This window comes from Polyodon spathula, chromosome 14 (assembly GCF_017654505.1).
Source record: "Polyodon spathula isolate WHYD16114869_AA chromosome 14, ASM1765450v1, whole genome shotgun sequence".
NCBI classification, from domain to species: Eukaryota; Metazoa; Chordata; class Actinopteri; order Acipenseriformes; family Polyodontidae; genus Polyodon; species Polyodon spathula.
The window spans coordinates 37,516,842-37,540,051 of NC_054547.1; the positions used below are offsets into that span (position 1 = coordinate 37,516,842).

Here is a 23,210-nt window from a genome sequence, read left to right on the forward strand (position 1 = left end):
TGGCCGAGGATTGCACAAACTAGAAGTCGTTTTGCACATTAAAAGAATAATTTGTAGAAAGTACAAAATGAAGAATCACACAGTGAAGTTAACACACCAGAAAACAATCCTCGGACTCGCAATTCAGGCCTTGTTAGTCTTCTGAAATTGCTTTTTTTTTTTTGTTTTACAATTGTAATTAGCAATAACAACTGGCAGTAAAACATTAAAAAATTGGGCTCTTAACTTTTAAGAAAATCTCCGTTCCATTTTCTGCCAAGATAAACGTTTATTGAGCTGAGTCACTTTGCAAGTTGCTGAGGACACACAACACATGCAAGCGAATGCCTACCAGCACAGTAACCTTGACATCTCCTTGCAGCCATGTCTGAAAACAGTATGCTTTTGGCCGATACTGCCACTTTGGGGTATTCATATTTTCTTTGTGTGACAGATTAATTAAAGTTGGGTGTGCATCAATCTTTTCTAGCCTGTTAATGAAGTCACCAACCATATAGAACAGTTGAATTAAAAACACTTTTTGCATAGATCTCTATATGAATACTGCAGCGAAGTCTGAGAACATCCAAGTACTTGGTCAGTTTAGCTTGTATCTCTGCTACATACTGTTCAGAACTGATTTTTTTTTCTTTAATGTTCAGCTATCAAAGTTTTTATACCCCTTTAAAATCCCAAGAGAATGTACATTGTGACTAGATTTGTATCTGAACTGGTATTAGTAATAAAACTGACATGCATAACATTGAACATTCAAAGAATTTTAGAATATTTAAAGAAACTTATTACAGTTCATTTACAAAAATAACTAGACAATTTATGGCTATCAACATATATCACAACACACAAAACAGAATACAGTATTCTTCATAGAAAATATTGAAATTAATAGAATGCCTTTGCAAAAGTTACTTGAAAATCCTGTCCACACAAGAATAACTAAGAAAACATGCACGTTAAATAAAATATATAAAACAGAGGTCTATGATGGTCGATTAAAAAATTAACTTGAAGGACGTGCGTAGCTACAGGCTGTCTGAGTTCACTGCCAAGTGTTCATAATGGAGACCGTTTGAAAGACCTTTCATTTTCTGTTTCCAGGACAAGATAAACAAATCCATCCTTCTTATAAAACATTGAAATAACACAGGAGTAAAAACAAGCAATAACTGGACTGGGTAAAACAGCACACTGGGTACATTTACATGCAGTACAGCAAAGGACAAAGGGTTTCAAACATGATTCATTCATGCCTCTTCACAAATTACATTTCAAAACGGGACAAACCAGCATTTTCAGAAACATCATATTAATTTACTTTTGAAATATTGCAGTTTCACAAAATGTATAGATTATATGAGATTTACACACGATTTGCAATCTGTCCAAAACACCCATCAATTATTATGCAATTATTCCAGTGCTCCAAATGATCATACGGTTATGAAACAAACAGCATATCTGAAGATGCCATAGGCACCCAGGGTCTCAAGGGAACAATTCATTGGTGGACACAGTGCAATAGTCCCTATAATGTAAAGTGAACAATACAATTACACACAATAATCCTGGTGCTTAAGCTGCATTTACCACTATTCCCCAGAAACTCCAAGAGCTAACCGGTGCCATCTGGATGGAACTCAATGACCGCTTCCCACATTAAAGGCATGGGAAGCCCAGGTGTGCAGGTCTGGAGAGCCACTGCAATCTTGTGATGCTGGATAGACTGAACCAGTAAGTAACGTGGCCGAGTCAACAATACTCAGGGGGTAGGAAGAGAGTAGAACAGGAGCGCTGTAGATAAACAGGAAACAACAATACCTCCCAATTCATTTTATTATACAGCTATGCTAGATAATATGCTTTATAAGGAAATTTGAACCCTGTGCAACAACAAAATGACTATCGGCCTTTATCTGGTTGCACTGGCAATCTATGGAGTACACAATACTACCACGAACTTGGATTTATCTGCTTTTGTGTGTGTAGTCGGACTGGTGTCCCAAATTTAGATTATTTACTTAGAAGTGTGTTTTAGTCTTTCTCTAGGGCTGTGAATTAATGACAAAAAATAACTAAACAGAAAACAAGCTAGTAATCCTGTTTTTTTTTTTTTTTATTGGGAATCGCATCCCCCCCCAACACCCAAGGAAGGAAATATTTTTTGAAAAATACCAAAACTATTTTATTTGTTTTCTTCCTGCCACGAGGACATCCTCAGAAGCTCTTTATGGTATTTCTCAAGAACAGATTTTTATTTTTTTTTATTTTTTATTTTTTGATAAACGGTTTCCCTTTACGACGTGGATTATATTTGACCCCCTCTTTTTTTTTCTATTTGTAAAGGGCACTCTTCCATCTTGAAAGAAGGTAGTATTTGAAATACAATCTGCTCCAAAAAATGACAAGATGATTCATCAGCATGAAAGCGAACACCTGCAGTGTTAACAGCAACACAATAAAAGGTGTTTGTTACACTTATTGCAGAGAGTCTTCCATATTCCAGTATTACAAAGCAGTTCTATGAGCAGCTGGAGCTACAATCTGATGGATTGTTCCGCGTCTCAATGCTGCTGAAGTCTCTGCTGCTGTGATCTGGATGGGGTTACATGAAGCTGGATCAATCTCTGGAGTCTCGGGGTCAGCTGACTCCCGTGCCGAAAGGTCTGTTTTCATTTCCTGTATGACTGGCTGCCTGTGAAATAAAGAAAAGAAGAAAATAAATGACTAAACGGCTTGTCAGGAACAAGCTAGCAGAAAGCCACTGAGTTTTAACCCTTACCAACCTTTTTTGGATACAACAACGTGGTAATAATGCATTTGTATAAAGACAGCAACTTGTTACACAGCATAACATACAAGGACGTCTAAATCAGAGGTACTCAACTGTGGCCCTTGAGATCTAATCCAGTCCAGGTTTTTACTCCAAGCAGGTTCTAATGTGGTTAACTGAAGCTATTCAATGAACTAATTTAGCAACTGGTTGGAATAAAGACCAGGACTGGAATATATCAAGGGATAGAGTAGAGTACAACTGCTCTAGATAATAGTAGCCACAGGGTTAAATATTTACAAAAAAAAAAAAAAAGTTTAGTCCCCATCTGACTGGACACGTGAAAGTACCTACCTTGTACTTCACAGTATTTGTAGGCATCCACATTGCTGCATAAATACATCCTTTATTTAAGTACCCTTTTTGTGAACATTTTTGGGACTTTTTTTATAGCAAATGTATTTATTTATTTAAATAAAGTCGCATTTAAAAATAAAGTCTGACATATTGTGCCATGAAAACTGTTTGCATGTCTGTAACATAATACTGTGCAAATTAAAGGAATCCTGTCTGGTGTGGCAATAATTGATCGGTATTGTAACATAGTGCTATAAACAAAGACAATGCCCCCTATAGAACTTCACACAACACTAACACATTCCAAACTGTGCTGCAATATTATTCCACTCACATGGCCTCAAAATACACAATTGTGTGACCTTGTATAATCTAGCAAGCTGACCTCAAAACTTATTTTTCCAAATCAAGAGACACAGTATGGTTAAAATAAATAAATAAATAAATAAAACAAACTGCCACTTAATCACTAAAAACCATCTTACAAAAAGCCCTTTTGTTTTGTATTTGTTACACATCCACTCTTCCTTTTCAGCATGTGCCAGGAAAAAAAGCTTTTGGCAAGAGGAAATAGCACTCAGCATTTGATTTGCAAAAAGCCACAGGCTCACAAGAACCCTTCCAAGGGACAGGAAGCAATGGCAGAACTGACGTCAGCAGTCCAGGGCACCAGCCCGCTCGGATCTATCAAATCTGGCAGCCGAGCACTCTTTGTTATGACACCTGCACGTTTTGAAACATTTCTATAAGCACAATAGCCTCAATTTGTGCACAAAACAAAACAGCCTGCAGCACCATAAATCTTCAAAACTGAGGTCTGTGCACTGTTTTTACAGGTACTATATGGATAACTGGGATCATGTAAATGTCTGCACTGTTTTTACAGGTACTATATGGATAACTGGGATCATGTAAATGTCTGCACTGTTTTTACAGGTACTATATGGATAACTGGGATCATGTAAATGTATGCACTGTTTTTACAGGTACTATATGGATAACTGGGATCATGTAAATGTATGCACTGTTTTTACAGGTACTATATGGATCTCAAGGCCCCCCCCCCCCCCCCACCCCCCCCACCCCCCCCACCCCCCCCACCCCCCCCACTTGAGGAATTTCAGGAAACATTGGGAGCAGGGAACTTCCAGTCTTGTTTTGCCCTATAAAGCTTGCATAACCAGGGTCCATTCACCAGGCTGATTGTTTTCTGACTCTGTGTCAGATTGAAACAAAGGGAGATGTTACTCTAAAAATACTGCTGTGATCTCAACAGCTTTGGAACTGAAGCTTCCAATTTCTTTGAGCAGCACTAGCTAGAAGAGAAATATACTGTAGTGACAGTCTTGGGCTAGGCCATGCTTTTAATCTTGCGGCTGGCAGGCAAATTGGGTGGTCAAGAGAAAAAAGGAAATGAATGTAACACTAAGAATACCTTATGAGAAACCATTAGAATTGGCACTATGGGGTACAAAAAGTGTCACTGCATATTAACTGCTTCAGATTTTGGAATACATCATGGTTGGATGATTTACACATTATAGATCAACAGAAAATTATACTTTAAAACACAATATAGGCCTATATTATGTAGCAAAGAATCAAAACAATATGAAGTGGTTCCTAATATGATAGGGAAGTTAAGATTAAGCATGCTTTATTATTCCAGAAAAATAGATGGAAAGAAAGCCGTGGGTTGTTCCCCGTTCCTGGTTTCTATCTTCAGCCCTGATTATGCTTTTGCACATCTACCATCTGTATCCTAGTATCATGGGTCAGAGTTGCAGAGTGTGGCTGGTTTCTACTGCAGATCTCAATCATTCTGTGCCATTAAACTGAGTTGGAAGTATGCAGCATAACTTCACTACTTCCAGTGTACAATAGAATTACATTACTGCTGCATTATTGAACCCACTAATGTAAATTCCAGTATATTTCTTTATGTAGCACTATCCCATAAACAGCACAGTGTCTGATGCAATTGTACCAGCCTCATGCAGAACAACATGAAGACACAAACAAACAACACTCTGTTCAAAACATTTGCAGGTTCTAATGGATTTGAAGCCTGCTAGTGCCGGTTCCATTCTCTCCATTTGTTTTCTGTGCTGTGGGAAGCAGTACAGACAGCACGTCTGGACTGCTGTAGCAGAAACCAAATTTAGGGTTTTAAGGCCGATTCAGTCACTGCACATCAATACTCATGGCTGCAAACAGACGGCACTGAATTGTTTCCTGCTAGCTTTTGTGCATTTTTGTGCAATTGACGACTTTGTTTCAGTTCTCTACCATGAAAAAAAAGGTTAAGTACAAATTCTAACTTGGTTTTTGGCGAAGGCTTTTTGCTAAGGGATTCAAACCGATCCATCAACCAAGGCACTTAAAAGCTTTGACATGGGTTTTGTCTTCCAGACACTGAAACTAATATGAAAATATTATCAATGCAATGCACACCTGTATAGTTAAATAGACTACAAAATCTTTCATTCACATTGCAACTGAAGTTGAAACCTGTAGTCCACACATATAGGCATTTTATATCATTGCATTTTTGCAGCCGTGTTTTCACTATATTGTATCCTGTTGCAGTCTTTCAGAGAAGCTGCAGATAGCAAGGGGATGGGAGCTACCTTCTCATTCATAGGTCTCAATACTAGCAGCATTTTGTCTGGCTAAATTTCAACAGGTCAACACTGTACACATCATTTCTTTAAAAAGGAACCATGGGACACAGTGGCAAACTGGTACTACCGGGCATTTGATTTCTAACTAAGTACACTCTGACTACAACCCTGAGAAGTTATCATTTTAGGACAGGTAATAAAAAATAAAAAAAAAACAAAAACAAATGTTGAACAGAAGTCAACTGAATTTTACAAGTGCTTGACGGTGATGCGGAGCATTTTAAAACACACAGAACCCTTTGTTAATCCTAACACACGGAACCCTTAGTTTAATCCTTACACACGGAACCCTTAGTTTAATCCTTACACATGGAACCCTTTGTTAATCCTAACACACGGAACCCTTAGTTTAATCCTTACACACGGAACCCTTAGTTTAATCCTTACACATGGAACCCTTTGTTAATCCTAACACACGGAACCCTTAGTTTAATCCTTACACATGGAACCCTTTGTTAATCCTAACACACTGAACCCTTAGTTTAATCCTTACACATGGAACCCTTTGTTAATCCTAACACACTGAACCCTTTGTTTAATCCTAACACACGGAACATTTTGTTTGCTTCCTTTGCAATGCCCCGATAAAAGTGCTTACTCTGTCTGCTCCTCCCAGAAGATCCTGCGGAGCTGGGCCGACTGGTCTGCTGTGGTCCAGACTGGGAGAACTGGGGTGCAATGGTCGGGGTCCGGTGCTTTCGGGGGCTTGGGCTTAAAACCTCAGGGGTCTGAGGAATCTTGGGGTGACTGGAGAATCCAGGGTTGAAGTCACCATAACTAAAAAACACAATACTTAATGCAGTTTAATATTCATCTAGCCAATGTAATGTGGCTCTGCTGAATCCCCACCCCAAAGCAGAGTATATATGAGCATATGTACTGCAAAATAGATGTCAGCAGCACAAGAGATTTCTCTCCAGGCTGGCTTTTGATCACAATAAAATGAACCCCAATATAACTCTGGCAGTGTTTTTTGCTTCACCATCGTTTTGACAATCTGTAACAGTTCCTGGTTAATGATTCAGAACTTAGGGCTACTCCTAGATCTGGTGGTTCAAATTATACGTAATCCATCCCTGGCTTCAACTTTAATGGTTTTTGGCAGCAGCTGGACAACAGATATTGTTGGCAAAAAAATTACATTACTTCTTTCCAAAATTACATCTTAAGTTTCACTGGATTGCTATAAAAAAGGCTAATAGAGAATTATTAGAGAAAAAGGAAGGAGACTATAGATTTAAGCTTTTTTAGTTTTTTTAAACGATACGAGCATTATTGCGAGTCTAGTGGCACCACACTTAATTAAACTGGCGGTAAAGTCCATCTTATTAACAGAAGACCACTACGGGAGCACAAAAGGCTTAAAGGATTTGCAGGCATTTAATGGAGCTCCTCTCTGGAATGCTGTTTTACAGATATTTAATCAACCTGCTCTGAACAATCCTGCTGAGTCAGAACAGATAGACGCTTCTCCCAGTTACTCTGAGAAAAATGTGAGAAACTTGCAGTAGATCCTCGTGGAGGATTACAATATAACACAAGTTCAAATGTTGTGTGTAGGGTGTCTCTAATACATAATTGCAGCTTGGGTGGGAGGTGTGTTTTTTTTGTTTTTTTAACAAACTGAGTCATATCTTATCTTACCTATGCTCGGGATGAGATCTGCACACTGGATAAGATGCATTCAAACTTAACAGTGATCGGCCAATTTCCCATTAGTGATTTATAACAGAAAATATAGGAACGCTGGTCTGTGAAAAAAAATAAAGGTCTAGCTGCCAAAATGGATTAGGATTGATGACACGGTCACTTTATCCCATAAACCTTTACAGCCTAGAGATTAATAAATGTATTACTAGGTGGCTCTATTATCTGAATTAGTGACATGCTTTTGTTTGCCTACCTGCTGGGCTCTTCAGGTGTCTGGTCTGATATCGACTGGAGAGAAAGAGCCTCAAATTGCTGCTTAATCCCTGAACCCGGGGAGAAAAGTCTAGAGGCTTCTGTGTCCACGGCTATGGGGGGAAAAAATAAAAAGGTGTGAATGACAAGAGGCAAAACTCTGCTTATAGATACCTTTGCTAACATTCTGAAGACATTGCTGTATCACCGTTATCAGAGAACTAACCGTATCCCGACGCTGAAGTTTATATATTCCATTTTTAATTGTATTTATAGACTGTACCAATCTTCAGATCAATAATAAGAAACCATCACTTATCTAGAGCTATTAGTGTTGAAAGTATATGGCTCGCATGATAAGCATGTGTCAGCACTAAATTATTCAAGACAGTTGTATATAACATTAAAAAAAATATCTAATATTATTGCAGAAAACATATCCATTCAAATGCCTGCTTATTATGTGTCATTTTATAATTACGGATCCAATAAAAATATTAAAATAAAAATTAAGCACACCTATTCAACGGGAGACTTGATAGATTCATATACAGGATAGAACAAAACACAACACAGCACAAAATAAAAAAAGAATTCTGCATTCATGTTTAAAAAGGTTACATAGTCCCCTTTAAGCAGCAAGGCCACATCAAAGAAAATAAATCTCTTTGAAATAAATTTGAAAAGCAGTAAGTCACAGCAGAACATCTCTTTGGCATGGGTCTCACTCGAACAGGCGGAAATTAAAACACTCTACCAAGGACACATGTGGTGCCGTTATTCAAAACATACTGTGTCTGGATAGTGGTACGCTTCCTCTTATGAAAATATTCCTCTATTTTTGAGTGCAGGTTAAGGTGTGTGACAGCAATCACAACTCAACCATATGCTAATGCTCATTCTCGGAGTGAATAATGTTCGTCACTGTCCTCGACTGCTTTCCCAAAGCGGTGAAACAGCCACCACTCCCTCCCGCATCCCCCCAGCCACACTCACACATGGCAAGGCTGCAGTAGTCAGAGGTGTTGGGTCGACTCCCACTGCGAGTCGGAGGGCGAGCGCTGTGCCTCGACTGGACGTCTTTACTTATGTTCATGTTACTTGAGTAATGGGAATCACTGCTGGGCCTGGATTCGCTAAAAAGATTGAGAGGAGAAAAGAAAAAACTGAACAAACCCTTGGGTATCATAAAAATATTACCTTCTTTAAAAACACAAAGTGAACCAACAATGCAGTGACCCAAGAAGCCACCAAGCTTGCTCCAGCAACTACAACGTTAAACCTCGTCTACAGAGTACTTTATTTCTCTAAACTTTATAAATGGAAAGAATGCTTTCCTCTATCACTTCCTCAATAGTTAGTCTTGATTCTGTTTCAATGAGCTTTCAACCGTCTTGCTGCTACAGACATGAGACTTATTATCTCTTTACTCACAGGGGAATACACGCAAACCCAAAATACCTAATCCTGAGCCACAAAACATTTCTCATTATTATGGAGCCCAGATTTCACAGACAGATAAGTGCAGGCGCTGGAAATGTGTCATAACATTCCTTCTAGCTGCTGTAGTATTGACTTATCTACCCGAGTGGATAACAACACTTTTCAAAGGAAGCCAAAAACCTAGCAAATCCTGGGTTTGAATCCCAGTTTGGACATCGACTCGTTGTTGTACTTTAGAGGAGTCGGTCGACTTCACTCTGCCTATTTGTCCCACCCTAGCAGTAAAAGTGCCAGGACCCCCTTGAAATTAGATGTAAACCTCGATTGTATTTATTTAACCAGGGTTCTATATCCTGCTTAAATAAATACATTTGAATTTGAAAAGTGAAACAAAAACAGACCTGTCCCACACTAACCAAACTACTGCATACAGATCATACGTGGGTAAAACCAAACGAATGAATACTAAATTATTTGATTGTAGAGCACAAACACCCTGGTTATAACAGTTTTCTGCAGCCATGGAATAGGGTAATACCGGCTAGCCCTGGGGCCCGTGGAAACTGTGTAAAGGTGGACTCACTGTGCAAAGGTGGTCCTGTGGGAGCTGGGTGTGACTGGTCGTTGCAGTGGCTCGTCAATGACGTGGCTCAGGGCTGGTGCCATCTTCCTCTTTGCCTTCACCATGTTAGTCATTATCTAGCAAGGGTCAGTTAACAAATAAGCTTGCTACAAAACAATTCCTTAGAGTAGACAAGCTGTGAACACCCATCGGGGCCCATCATGCAAAAATAAGCCTGTGCCTGCCTGTGGAAAGCAGCCTCCTTATTTATAAATGGCAGGGCGGGGAATTTCATTCAGATGCATTGATCTGCTCAACAGATGAGATCCATCTGCCACCTAACAATCCTGCACCCTTGCTGTAGACACATTGGTACAATAGAACATACCAATGCCCTGACACAGAGCTATAGCCGATCTTCAGAATAAAGTACTTTAGTCAGCTGCCTGGCTTCTTGGTGATAAACCTTAAGATTACTTGAATGCTAACTTGAGTCAGTTTCTAGTTTATCAAAGACTAATCTGTGGCTTGACTGACCCTCACAGACAACACTTACTCCCAGGTACTCTGTGGTCAGCAATGTCTCTCCAGACAGTTCCCTGGGCTGGGGCTGAAGAACCTCCTCTTTGTCCAAATCTGCTTCCATCGCATCCTGATCTTCCTGTGAAAAAAGCACATTATAGTTAATCAGAGATGGGCCTGGTTAAGACACAAGTCCCTCAAAGCCCACAATATGGTTATAGGAAATGGTTCTGGTAGATCTACAGGAAGACACAGTGCAAAAACAATGACCAAGCTACATTCAAACATTAACAAAGCTACCCTTCTACACACGATCTACTGAGTCAAGTCTAATAACGATGCCAACACAGAGCATTGGAAACAGTGGGGGCCAATCTCAAACACACCTGTTGGAAGCAACGCCATGACATCTCTGCTAACCTGTCCAGGACTTCAAGTTGACTTGGTTGGATTTTTGATTATGATTTTAATGGAGAGTTCAAATTAATCATAAACATGATGCTCAGCTGTAACAGCGTCATATTTGTCAGGCTTCAAGGACAGTTATCTATGCATGTTAGGTTTTGAAGTGACGTGACTGCTTCTGTCCAATGCTGTTTTGAATGAGTATGCTCAAAGCGGGTTACGATTTCTCACACACTTTGCAGATCCATAGAGTAAGGGCTTCTAGTCTCCTCAGTCAAATCTCACTTTAGACTAGTGCTCTACAGTAGCTTCGTTTACAGTGATAAAGTAGGTCAAATTGAAAACCTAGAAATCAAGAAGTATGCTTTTAGCTGGCACAGATGCTAATAGTTGTTATTTCAATTTTGAAATATTAGACTGTCATTGTGATATAGCAAATGTAATATTCTGTAGACCATGATGGAATGCTACATTGTTTGATAAGGCATCGGGCAATGATAAATAATGAAGCTGTAGATCAGTTACCTGAAGCTGTTTTTACTCTTTTTACCTGTTTCGCCAGGGTTATCAAATTGATTGGAGGTAAGATTATGTTTTTTTACTGGATGACATTAAGAACAGTACTGACCTATTTCCTCTTGGAAACAATGAGCACATTATTACATACATAGACTGCATATAAAATTATAACCCACAAAATAACTGTGCTGGTAACAAAGCTGTGGAATTGTTCTGCCATCTATTCATAATGTGTGACTCAATCTATTCACCTCTTGGATATACTTAAGGGTTTGTGCAGGGATTGTTCATATAAAGTTTCATCACCATCTAGATTAGCTGTTATTAAGAGGTAGGTATAAATTAAATCAACATTGCTGGAGGATATACATTCCTCCGGGAGAGATAATAAAACTGTTAACTGCAAAGCTCAATCCGAAGTTTAAAACCTGTCAATCTAGTCTCGTATCTTGTAATGCATTTTATAATGGTCGGCCATTATGAAAGGCACTATATAAAACTAAAAGATTATTTATTATTAATATTCAATAAAAGACAGGTAGATTTTTTTGTTGCTGAAAATACATACGAATTGTACACAATTCTTATGTTTACAAATTTTAACAGATTTTCTCCCCAATTTAAAACGACCAATCCTAGAGTCACCCCTGGTGCTACTTTTCACCTACCTACCCGAGGGCTGAAGCTTGGAATGCCAATCGCTTTGCTGGCCGGTGCGGGTTGCTACAGTGCGGGGAGGCTCAACAACCCCACACGATTCCCCCACCCTAACCAACATGGGCGCAAGGGCCAATGCAGCCCTCTCTGTGGAACCCCAGCCAAGATCAACAACTCAGCATGACCTTGATTCAAACCGTCAAGCTCCTGATCGCACGACTCAACCTGACCTCCATGTGGTAGTGCCTTTACTAGCCACTGGGCACCCACAACACATTATAATTTAATTACACATTTTGTAGCTTCTCTCTGCAAAATGTCAAGCTGGCAAAAAAACCATCATCCTACTTTGCACAACAGAGTCTTTCACAACAGCTCCACACCTACTTCATCATCATCTTCATCTTCATCGTCCGAGTCAACCCCGTCTTCTGAAACGTCTTCTGGAAAAAGAAAGCAGAAAATAACTTCAATACTGGCACGAAGGCGAAGTCTAGGGATTCGTGTTTTTAACATAGAAAAACAAACAAAATGGAATTTGCAAACTTTATTTGCGATTAATATTACTGCATGTGAACCAGAACTGGGATATTTAGCAACCTGAATTGAGCTGCTTGATGATAAACTCAATCTGCCTGTTCATCTCAGCGTTCCCTTCCTTGCTGAAGCACCTCAGGAGCTCTTCCATTCCCTGCAACAACAAAGATAAATGAACTCAGTAAAACAGCCGGGTTCCAGATACTGTGTTGCAGTCCTGGAGTGTTGCTCACCATGGCTCTCGCCTCCTCCCGGACTGAAGGAACAGCCAGAATGCTGTAGAGAGCGCCGTTCACATAGGGGCGAATCTAAAAAACAAAAAACAAAAATTAAACAACGTCAAGGCAACACACATGGACGTTCACTTGCAAGTGACTTTCATATCACACAATAACATCAATTATCAAAAGCCAGCCAGGTTTTTGGTTAACAATACAGAATACTTTACACACAACCAACATCTGTTTAAAAGTGACTGTTGTTTCGTCGGGAGACACTTTTGATCAGAAAGCGGGTTTTTTCTTTTTTTTAAACCATAGCTTTTCTCTTTTGGCAGCCTCTTGCAACACAGATCTTCTTAGAAAACATGCTGTTTTACCCATTCATTGAGGAGGACACAAACTCGTCTAACCAATTCCAATTCACTCTTGCAAAAAAACATTATTCATGTTCCACTTACCTCATGGTTATCGTGCCCCAGAAGATCAGACAAAACCTTCAGCACGTGTGCAGCATGTTCTGCACATTTCTTCTTTCCTGAATTTATTTTAATTAACAAAATATTAAATGGTCAAGCAATAAATAAAAAAAAAAACTTTAAAAAGCAAAAGCAGTTAGGGTTACTGCAATCACACTGTAATCAAGTTATGGTAGCAGTCTGAATTTGGCCTTTAACAGGCAAGATTCCGCATTTAGGAACTGTTTCTACTCAATACTGTATGATTAATGTAGTAATGAAGTTTAGGTGTAGCCATCCAAAATAAAGATGTCTTACTATATGAATGACTGCACCTCTGCATGTAAAACCACAGGATATTCTCACCATAACCCAGTGCCCTGCATTCCCCCACCATGTGGCTGAATGCTCTCACTGAGCGCAGTATTACACAGTACCTGCTGTCCTGAGGCACAGGTTCATCAGCAGAGCCACAGAGTACTCCAAGGTGTAATCGGAAAGACAGTCTGCATCCTCCAGCAGATTCACCAGCCACAGTATAATCTCACCCCCGATCATAAGAGACTGCAGACTGCGCCTGTAAATGGTATTATTTAAATAGGTCAGCAAAGCCGGGTTTGAAATGTGTTAAATTCCACATTTGTAAACATGGTAATTCAGTTCCCTCCTTCATCATGCTAGGATGCTGTTCAATTTCTAGGTTTCAGAATCCTAGAACCACTTACTTCTTATGTTACTTTGCCCTGAAGAAGGTCACAAGGACAGAGAAGACTCTCTTTCTTATCTTCTGCTTCGATGCTGCTTATATACATTCCTATTCTAGTGTTGTCAGTGCATTCAAGTTTGGGAGAGGAGAAGCAAGGGTCTCTTCTTCCAACAGTGCTCAGAGTTCAGTTCTAGCAGCTGGTGTAATTACCGTAGGCTGAGCTTCTGCAGTGCACCCAGCACATTCTCCCTTGTGGGCGAATCCTTCTCCTCTGCCTTCACCGTGTTCTCCAACATGGTTAATAACACAGGGCTCTGGGACAGATACATGCGCCCTGGGACAGCAACACACAAAACAGACTTAAATACAGAAACACTTCAACCATCTCAAAACCCAAAGCTCATTAATAAGCAGCTTGTTCAGTCTTTCAGTTAGCAATATCAGCGTTTTTAATGCTATGTGGGAATTGGGATGCGGGGTTACCGTCTGCGAGTGAGGCGAAAGCGTTGATCAGCCGTGCCATGTACTGTCGGACAACCTCGCTCTTGGAATTGAGCAGCTGAAGTACATTTCTCTGTGAAGCAAAGTAGCACCATGTTAAGTACATCTGGCACTGAATAAAGGCAACAGAACATTAAAAAGGTTCAAATTGGATTCTTTCTAAACAGCCAAATAAAATGTAAACAAAACTTGAAATAGAATAGCATAGTAATAAAGACAAATGCAGAACATTAAACAAAATGCAGGAAGATAAAGAATACGTCGACCTGGCTCTCTTCCGGAGGAATCCTTAATAAACTAAAACTAAAACCTGGTGGTTGCTGTGGCAGTCAAGCAAATCGTTGCCGATGTAAGCCTGCAGGACAGTCTCCCTCTGCTCTCCATGGAGTGATCTGGTTAATCTCTAAAGAATTTAAAATGTTAGAAGGTTTTGATATGCAACGTCAGTGCTACTCCACTGAGAACAAATCTCTGAAGAGGGTGGTAACAGTTTGTAACAAGTATTACAAAAATGACAGACTTTTTTATGCAAAGTACAAATGTAACATACATAAAAACAGGCACAGGCTCTCTGCTGGATCTCTATGGGACTAATGTCTCTACTACCCTGGGAAGCTTTCAAAAGGAAACACAGGTCTACTTCACAGCAATATGTATTTAAACTAAGGGCAAACAAAAATGTATTTAAATACATGAACTTGTTGAATTCAGATCTGGTGAAACCATTTTTGGTTCCAACATTTCTGAAAAATTCTCTCTCACAGGGTCAAAGCAGACTCAAATAAGTTCTTGGCTGTTTTTCAGTGCAAAATAACCTGAATTACTGTCTAAATATTCAATCATTACTCCACCTCTTATTATTTTTGGCATGTTCCAGAGAGGGGCAAACTCACCCAGCGAAGCGCTTGCAACAGCAGGGCCTTCAGACGATCGGTTCCGTAAATCAGGTCTTTCTTCAGCTTCTTGTAGGCCAAGGAGGGCAGCAACGGCACGTCTGTGGACTTCCTAACAGAAAAAAAACTCAAATGTATTTACAGGACTGCATTAACACTTGTTCAGGGCACCTGATTTCATAGCACTGCTGCACCTTCTCAATGCTAGACTTCTGCAAGAAAGAGATCCACACACTAATTTGAAAACCAATTTTCATGGATTAGGGTTCAAACTTTGAGTACATTTCTTACTCATTTACATTACAATAGCAACCCTCTTCTCTAGGGTGATCTGGCTGTCGGATTCAGAGGACATATTTAAAAAATAACAAGTCTACTTACGGAGGGGCAATGGATGCTCTCAGCAAGGACGATGCCTGGATAAACAAGGCAGAGAAAGCAAGGGATTAGTACCTATTAGTAATCTGGAGAGGCTTCCATTCAGAAGAGCTACTAAACTGAGCAAAATGACTAAATGAAATACAAAAATTCTAAAAGTGTTCTAACTAGAAACAGAAGATCGATAATATGTTCTTTATTCTTTTGTTGGTTTGACTGTCACGATTACAGAATCTATTCTTCAGTAATAGAAAATGCATAGTTATGGTGCCTGCTATGAATCGCTCAATAAAATACTTTTGCAAGAGGTGATTATTTACTTTTAAGGGAATCCTAGACATTCCATAATATATTGTTGCTGTTGTATCGTAAAACAGTAAAACCATAGAAATTTAACCTTTCAACAATGTTTCCTTATACGGCCAAAAACTTACCACGACTATCCCCCTGGAAACAATGAAAACATTTAGGGTTAAGGTTAAAGGGCTGGTAAACCTGCCCACAGACATGCTGAACCCCTGGGTCCATGCTGAACCAGCTTTCAGGACCATGCAGTAAGTACACAGTATTGCACAGGACATGTCTAGCCTTTGCTGAGCATTTACCATGAAGCACAAAGTTAAACTACAGTATCCCCATTCCTCATCCGGAGACATACGACACAGAATTAAAAGAATGCATTGAATGCCTTATACAGAATTAAAATAATATATTGCATGCTCTATACAGATTTAAAAGGTAACCACAGGGGGGCACCAGATCCATCTGCAGGTTTACAATGGATCCAAAAGACAAAACTGTAGCAGTCTGGGCCACCCCTGGTTTTACTAGGTTCCCAGTAAAACTTGCAAAGGGCTCAGACTGCTGTGTGATGTGTTTTTCAGGGTGAAATTGAAGAATCCCACTGGAAAGCCATTCCAGCTTTTGAGCCACTTACAAGTAAAGCAATCATGAAAACCTGGAATGGCTCGACCATTGCAAAACTTCAACAAAGCTTATATACAAATGATGATGTTGAAAGAAAGGAGCTACTGCAATTTGGAGCATTGCATGCAGGCTCATATAAGCACATTAGTGCCCTAAACACGTTTTAGTCTTCTTTAGTCTGAGGCCATGCTAGCAGATGCCCTTTAGATTGTCTTGCAGAAAGAATGAAACTTCAAGAAACTGACTACGTTTGCGTCAGGGTGCACATTGGAGCTGATGACCTACTGAATATGCCAAAGACAGGGGATGGCAAAGTGCAAGCAAGACAGTGTGAGGGGAAATGAAGAAACTGTAGGTAACTTACATATCCACCATCATTGTCATAAGGGCTCATAGAGTAATATCCCTTTAAGGATAGACATTCACAAAAAAGAATAGTTATATAAGATTTTAGATAAATACAAATGCTTTAAAAAAAATATAATATATATATATATATATATATATATATATATATATATATATATATATATATATATATATATATATATATATATATACATACACATTATAGAAGTAAGAAAGCCAAAATAAAACTACCCCTGCTGTTCCAGAATTCCTATGCTGTAAATAAAGTTTGTCTGGGGTAACTAAAACACTGCAATTTACCTGGAGGAAAGACGCAGTGAAACATACTTGTTTCCACCCAAACAAACAGAATATAAATTTCACAAAGGCAAAAGGTAAACTGTCTTCCAGTTTGTGCCTCTGATCTGGACTTGGTTGTTAATCTTAAACAGACATAATATGATACATGCATCACAGTTTTTTCCTTGAATTCCACTCCAATGTCTTTCTTACGTGAAACCAGATTAGGAAAATGCTCCTGTTAGAGGTAACAGTTACATCACAAGTAATAAAATGCAATACACCTACCGTCCCAGGCCTTGTGAAGTCAATGCTCTGGGCCACGCTTTGTCTAATCTGATTGCTAAACAGACGCACACAGACACTCTGGAGATATTCAGGTGTGATCTGGCAAGGAGAACAAGGCAGAGGGTTAACATCCACAAACAATAGGGACCTTCTGAACTAGGCTTATAATAAGGACCAGGCTAGTACAGTAACTTCCAGAAAAAGACCATCCTGGATCCTGGATTGCTTTGACCTTGAAGCAATACAAAATGCAATCTACAGATCTACAGACACCTGGGGAATCACTTGACGTTACAACTCTCATACAGGTGTCCATTAAATGAATCTGAAACATCTGAGTTTCCAAGACAATGTTATCATGAATGCTGTAGCTGCAACAGAAAGAAAAGAACCACCCACTGTATACTTTCATAGCAGTGGGTTGACCTTCCTTCACTAGCCTGAAAGTGTACTGTCTACAGCAGCTATAAAGACAAAAACACACTGGTGACTTCCAAAGATTTAAAGATCTGTCCAAGTCCCACACAGGTGACTGCAGGAGGTACAAATGACTCAGACCGTTTTTGATGTGCAGAAGACACACGGCTTACCATTGTGCCATTCACAGCAGCCTCCAGTGAGTCCACCAGCTCTGCGGTGACCCCAATGAGGTTGTGGTAGTCAGCCTGCATCTTCTTGTACTTTTTCATGTAGGTCGCAGCTTTCCTCTCCGCCTCCAGCAGCTGCTGCTGCAAACTGTTCAGCGCCTCTGTGGCAGACAATGACACAATGGAGTCAATGCTCAACTGGAGGATTAAGAAGGACATACATGTAACAAATACATCAGGACCACTCTGAATGATGTCTACTAGGAGGTAGAGTGAGAGAAACCCAAATTCAGAGGACACCCAAAAACCACAAGGTGGATTTAGAGTCACGTGGCCCTTTCACGCTTGTGCTGCACAGCACAGTAACAAAGACTGTCGGATGAAGGCAATGGGCAAAGCCTGTCGATAAATGTCACTGGCTGCAATATTTGTCGATACCTAGTCTAGGGGAATAGCGTCCTTCAGTTTGGATTTGAATATTTTTTCCACAGCAACAGTCTCAGCAGTCAACGTAATGTGTAATATAGCCACCCTGTACACCAGAATGAATGTGACCCACATAACCTGGTGAGTATAATCAAACTAAATTAACTTTTGCAGCATGGTCCTAACAATAAACCTCTTCATGACTTCTAAGAGGGGTTCTGGATTTCTGGACTTCTGGTATCCAAAGCAATTGATTAACGGTGTCTTGATGTCATCTGTTTAATGTTTTGTAGCTGTTTGCTAATCCTGTTGTAAAGACACACTTGAATAAAAAGGGGATATGAGGGAACCTTATTACCTTTATTGCCTTGCCTGTTCTCCTTCTGTGGTTTTGAAGTTAAAGGAAAGCTCAAAGCACTCAGTAAGTCAATATTTCCCAATGCATTACCCCACTATACATCCAAGTACTGACCTTCCTAACTGGTCCAGCCCATTCCTTTTAGCATTTTAGTTTCGGAATAGAAAGGTATGCACATCAAATATGACTCAAGTGTGCAAACTCAGGGCCTTTCTCAGACAGATGTTTAGCCTTCTCTAAAGCAGAGACACATTCACCAAGTCAAGACTGCACCTACTAGCATACCTACCTATGGAGACTTCTGATCCACTCCCATGCAATTTTAATAATCTGTTCCTAAGGCAATTGGTTGATTCTGACAGACATATTGAGCATTTAGTCCAATGGTCTTTCAGAATTGAATGATCACATGAACAGTATTATGAAAATCCAGGAATGCAGCTCTTTTAAACGAACGTTGCCTGTTATATGATCAGGGAAGCCTCAGTCTTCTTACAGCAGCTGACATTTAATTAACATAACTGGCTTTTGTAAGACTACTTACAAGATTACATCACAGAAAATATTAACAGTGTTTAACCAGGTCAGGAAAATAGGAAAAACAAATGTGCCTAGATACGTAAATGTATTTTTACCACAATAGTTAACTCAGTGTTAGTGCTATCCCAGAGAAGGATACATATAGAGTGAGAAGCTTTGGCGTACTGCAGGCTTTCAGTGTCACAGACAGAAATGATTCCAGTCTCCTCTTCAACTCAGGAGTCCAAGATTCCTACAGAAAACAACATGGTTTGCTGATATTGCGGCTTTAACTATTCACAATGAAATAACTTAGAATGCCACTTACAAGTTGCATCAATGGTTGCTAGAAGAATTTCCCTAAAAGTTGCCTCGTGTTTCATGTGCTTAACATACTACGCCCAGATGATCCAATACCGAACATTTTGTTAAAGTGCAAACATGCTGTGAAGAATGAATAGTACAGGCAAAGCAATATTTACAGCCAGCAGTGTCCTTTCTTGTGCTTGCGGTTCTCAGCTGTTGGGAAGTGTTAAAGATGTACCTGGAAGAGTTCCTTGAAGGAGGGGTGCACTGTGGGGTTGGGTACGAAGGGCAGGGCGTAGAACGGCAGAAACTCTGTGGTCTGGCTCAGTGCTGCTCCTCTGGTCTCCAGGTAATGCTTAAAGTGAATGATCCTTTCATCCAAATCCTCCCTGTCCTGCACAGGGAACAAATCCATCAAATCCAAATCTAGCAACTCTCTGCTAAGGTGTTTCACTGATCACCTGATGCACTATTTCACCTATACGCAATGTTATTTTTTTTTTTTTTTGCTTTTATGACCAAGAAGAAAAGTAATGCAAGTGAAACTGGAGTCTGAATAACAGGTTCTAAATCGAGAAAGTAAACTAAAAAATGCTCACCCTGCAAAAGTTTTTTTTTTTTTTTTTTAAAACAGAAAGCTCAGTGTTGAAAATATTTACAAAAAACAACTACATTTTAAAAGAGGATATGTAACAAGCAGCTTCATTGTGCATGTCCACTGCATCAATATTGGAGCAGACTTTGAGCTGGATTGTCTGTGTGAAGCAACTGAGACACCTGGTGGCTACACTGGCTGTTTTTCCATTGTCACTCAAGAGCCACACTATCCACCTTTAATTGAATTGAATTTACATATTTATTTTAAGATAGCGGGATCTGCAAGTTCCAGAAATCCCCCTGCACACACATAGTGCTAAATTGCATCTAGAAAGGTTAATGGAATGGATCATATATAACGAGGCCCTCATATTTTTCCTTGTATCTACATCACTACCACCAGGGGGAGATCACACTCTCTTTAAAACAATGCAGTGTTGCAAATTACATATGACGCTACTTATGTTGAAATGGAAAATATTAGAAGCATAGCGATCTGGTTACGATAAAATATATATCTTACAAGCTTCCCCAGGGGATTTTTCAGAGGGTAGACGGCAAAGTGTATGTGCAGATAGAACTCCAGCTTCTGGGCGAGAAGGTCACAGTCTCGAACCTGAGCTGGAACATGTTCTGCCCACAGGTCCAGGAACACCTTCATATCTCCATCTTCAAACGAGGTAATCATATCCTTCTGCTCAGCACCAAAGAAACGTGTACTATTGAAGTCTCTGATATAATCTACTTAACAAAGAACCAACCACAGGACACACAAGCGTGCAAGTCAAAGATGCTAATCTGATCACCAAGAAGATCCGAAAAGAGTTATTCAGATTGAAATATTCTATATCAGTAATTGTGATGCGTTATATGAGGAAGGGGCTCCTTACCTGAATAATTAAGGTTTTTGAATCTCGCAAGACATTTCTTGCACTTTTCGGAACAGGCTTTCCTTTATTCTTGCATTCTTTCTCGAAAACTTTCACAGTTTCCTCAAAATCACCAAATGCTAAATACTTGAAATACAGAGGGGAGAAAAAAAGGTGTCATGTGTGTTTTCTTCCTGTGTTTCAAACTGTTGAAAAGAGAAAATGTTGACATGCTTATCAAGCTCTTTTCACCAGAAGACAATTTGATCAGCTTTTTGTTCAAATGAAAAACATCTAGTAAACTTACAGAAAAAAACTGTAAGGTTCAACTTACATTAGCTATGTTAAATTAACAGTTTAAATGGTGCAAATTGCATTTCGGTGAAAAGACGGATACACTCCCTACGTATCACACGAGTATGACAAGCCGGTGACATTGCAAGATTCAACAGCAGGAACACCTCATTATTTATAAGATAATCAATATTTAACTTATTATAAACCACCTTAAGAAACTGTGGTGTGATAAAGTGATATATACTGAGCATCAAAAGAAACATATCACTTATATTTGGATAAAATTTACTAGATGTTATTGAAAAATGACAAATTCTGTTTTAGAGCTGGTGCAGTGACTTTTTGTTGTGCTGATTAACAACTGACATCGGGAAGATGCTGCAAAATGATCTGTCGATCATGGGCAGGTGTTGTGACTCTTGGTCTCCCAGTTCGTGGCCTGTCATTGGCAGAGTGTGTCTGGTTATACCGTCACGCCAGGTTTGACCCAAGACGGCGAGCCACAGTACACTGCCCTAGTCCAGCCTCCAACATGCAGATTTCACGAAGGTGTTGCTCTCGACAGACGTTGCATATTGTTGTTTTTTTTTCTTTTTTAATTTCTTTTATTCAAGCTTGCAATATAACAGCCGAAATCACTCCATATCCAGTGTCCAATCAACTGCCTCACTAATTAGGTGATTACGTGCATATGCTTCAGGCATAGTCACTCAAGCGTGTCATGGTTAAGGATGAATGATCAAGTGATTAAAAAGAAATAAAAAACATTTCATCAATGTTCATACCTTATTTTGTTTGGAAAATGAACGTGTTATAATAGCAATAAGTTTATTTTGATGCTTGGTATATGATTCATTTAGTTGGTGTGACGAGAGCTTTCAAATCACCTACCTCCTTAACTAGACCAAGGAGGTCAGATTCATAAGCCAAGACATCCCCCATTGTCAAATATGTCTGTGCCCTTTCATATCCAAAGTCTCTGGAATTGATAGCAACATTGTACAGTGTAGATGGCAACAGCAACAGCATACACATCTAACTCAAAGAAGCATCACATTTAAAGCAAATCAAAACACACACCGATGATAGCTACCTGCACGTGTCTGTCAATGACACAAAACTGATTTGCTATGCATACACAAGGGGAAATGCATTTTTTTACATCATTTTGCCAATTCTACATGAAAAAGAATGTGAATTTCAATTTTTTTTCGAGAGAAAGGATATACATGGAATGATTCCTAACGCAAACTTACTGCAGTTATTTAAGCAATTCACCCAAAATATGCTGCAAAACAAACACGAATATGCAGTGACAGCAATTAACGTCAATGGATGATACAAAGGGACTTTAATTCTACTAAATCACTTGCAAAATTGTATAACAAATCAGTCAAGTTTTACAATCGTAGCTAAACGGGCACAATCAAGGCGGTTTGGTGTCGTTGAAGAAAACGCATGCAATAAATAAACACTGCTGTATTACTTTAATGTTTAGAAAAATACACAATTTACTGAAATTAGCATCAGACGCTTATCGTGAACGCAACCAGCATTACAGCGAGAAGGCCCCCTTTGAATGCAACGATGCACGTTCCGCCCCGACATAAAAAATGTCCAATCTTACCGAGTAGAAGGAAATCAAATCCGCTCCCGTTTTGTCAACATCACATTGTTAAATGCCCTTAATTCTCAGAATAACAATATTACATTTCATAGATATTTTAAATCGAGCCCCCAGAAGTAGGTTGTTTCTTTCGCGTCCTGATAGCAACCATACGAGGAAGACGCTTCCAAGTGACGCCAGGCAACCGAGACCAGCCAGCTGCCGGAAAACAGACGTTCTTAGCAACCGAGCAGCAACAGCGCCACCAGC

General features: G+C 39.5%; 1 protein-coding gene across 2 annotated transcripts; it reads right to left on the bottom strand.

The window, feature by feature from the left end:
- Positions 1-1,988: 1,988 nt before the first annotated feature.
- LOC121327021 (lisH domain-containing protein ARMC9) lies at positions 1,989-23,189 on the bottom strand. 2 transcript variants are annotated; one of them, XM_041270776.1, is made up of 26 exons: positions 22,962-23,189; positions 22,226-22,313; positions 21,059-21,184; positions 20,692-20,862; positions 19,810-19,965; positions 19,426-19,518; positions 18,747-18,771; positions 17,966-18,123; positions 17,376-17,474; positions 16,804-16,845; positions 15,516-15,550; positions 15,135-15,246; positions 14,552-14,644; positions 14,224-14,314; positions 13,951-14,074; positions 13,472-13,611; positions 13,038-13,114; positions 12,592-12,666; positions 12,422-12,512; positions 12,209-12,264; positions 10,275-10,379; positions 9,740-9,855; positions 8,710-8,849; positions 7,715-7,826; positions 6,410-6,588; positions 1,989-2,692 (listed from the first exon to the last, which is right to left on the bottom strand). In XM_041270776.1, the coding sequence occupies exons 2-26, from the start codon at positions 22,274-22,276 to the stop codon at positions 2,670-2,672; spliced, it is 2,490 nt and encodes an 829-aa protein (XP_041126710.1). In that variant the 5' UTR covers positions 22,277-22,313; positions 22,962-23,189; the 3' UTR covers positions 1,989-2,669. The 2 variants fall into 2 exon arrangements, with proteins under 2 accessions (XP_041126710.1, XP_041126711.1); XM_041270777.1 differs by lacking the exon at positions 16,804-16,845.
- Positions 23,190-23,210: the final 21 nt, after the last annotated feature.

Excerpts from the sequence above, each read along its gene's own strand:
- LOC121327021 (XM_041270776.1), bottom strand. The coding sequence starts at position 22,276 with ATGGGGGATGTCTTGGCTTATGAATCTGACCTCCTTGGTCTAGTTAAG. Across the intron at positions 12,265-12,421 it reads CATCAAGCAGCTCAATTCAG|AAGACGTTTCAGAAGACGGG; the intron begins GTTGCTAAATAT and ends TTCTTTTTCCAG. Across the intron at positions 2,693-6,409 it reads TTCTGGGAGGAGCAGACAGA|GCAGCCAGTCATACAGGAAA; the intron begins GTAAGCACTTTT and ends TTTATTTCACAG.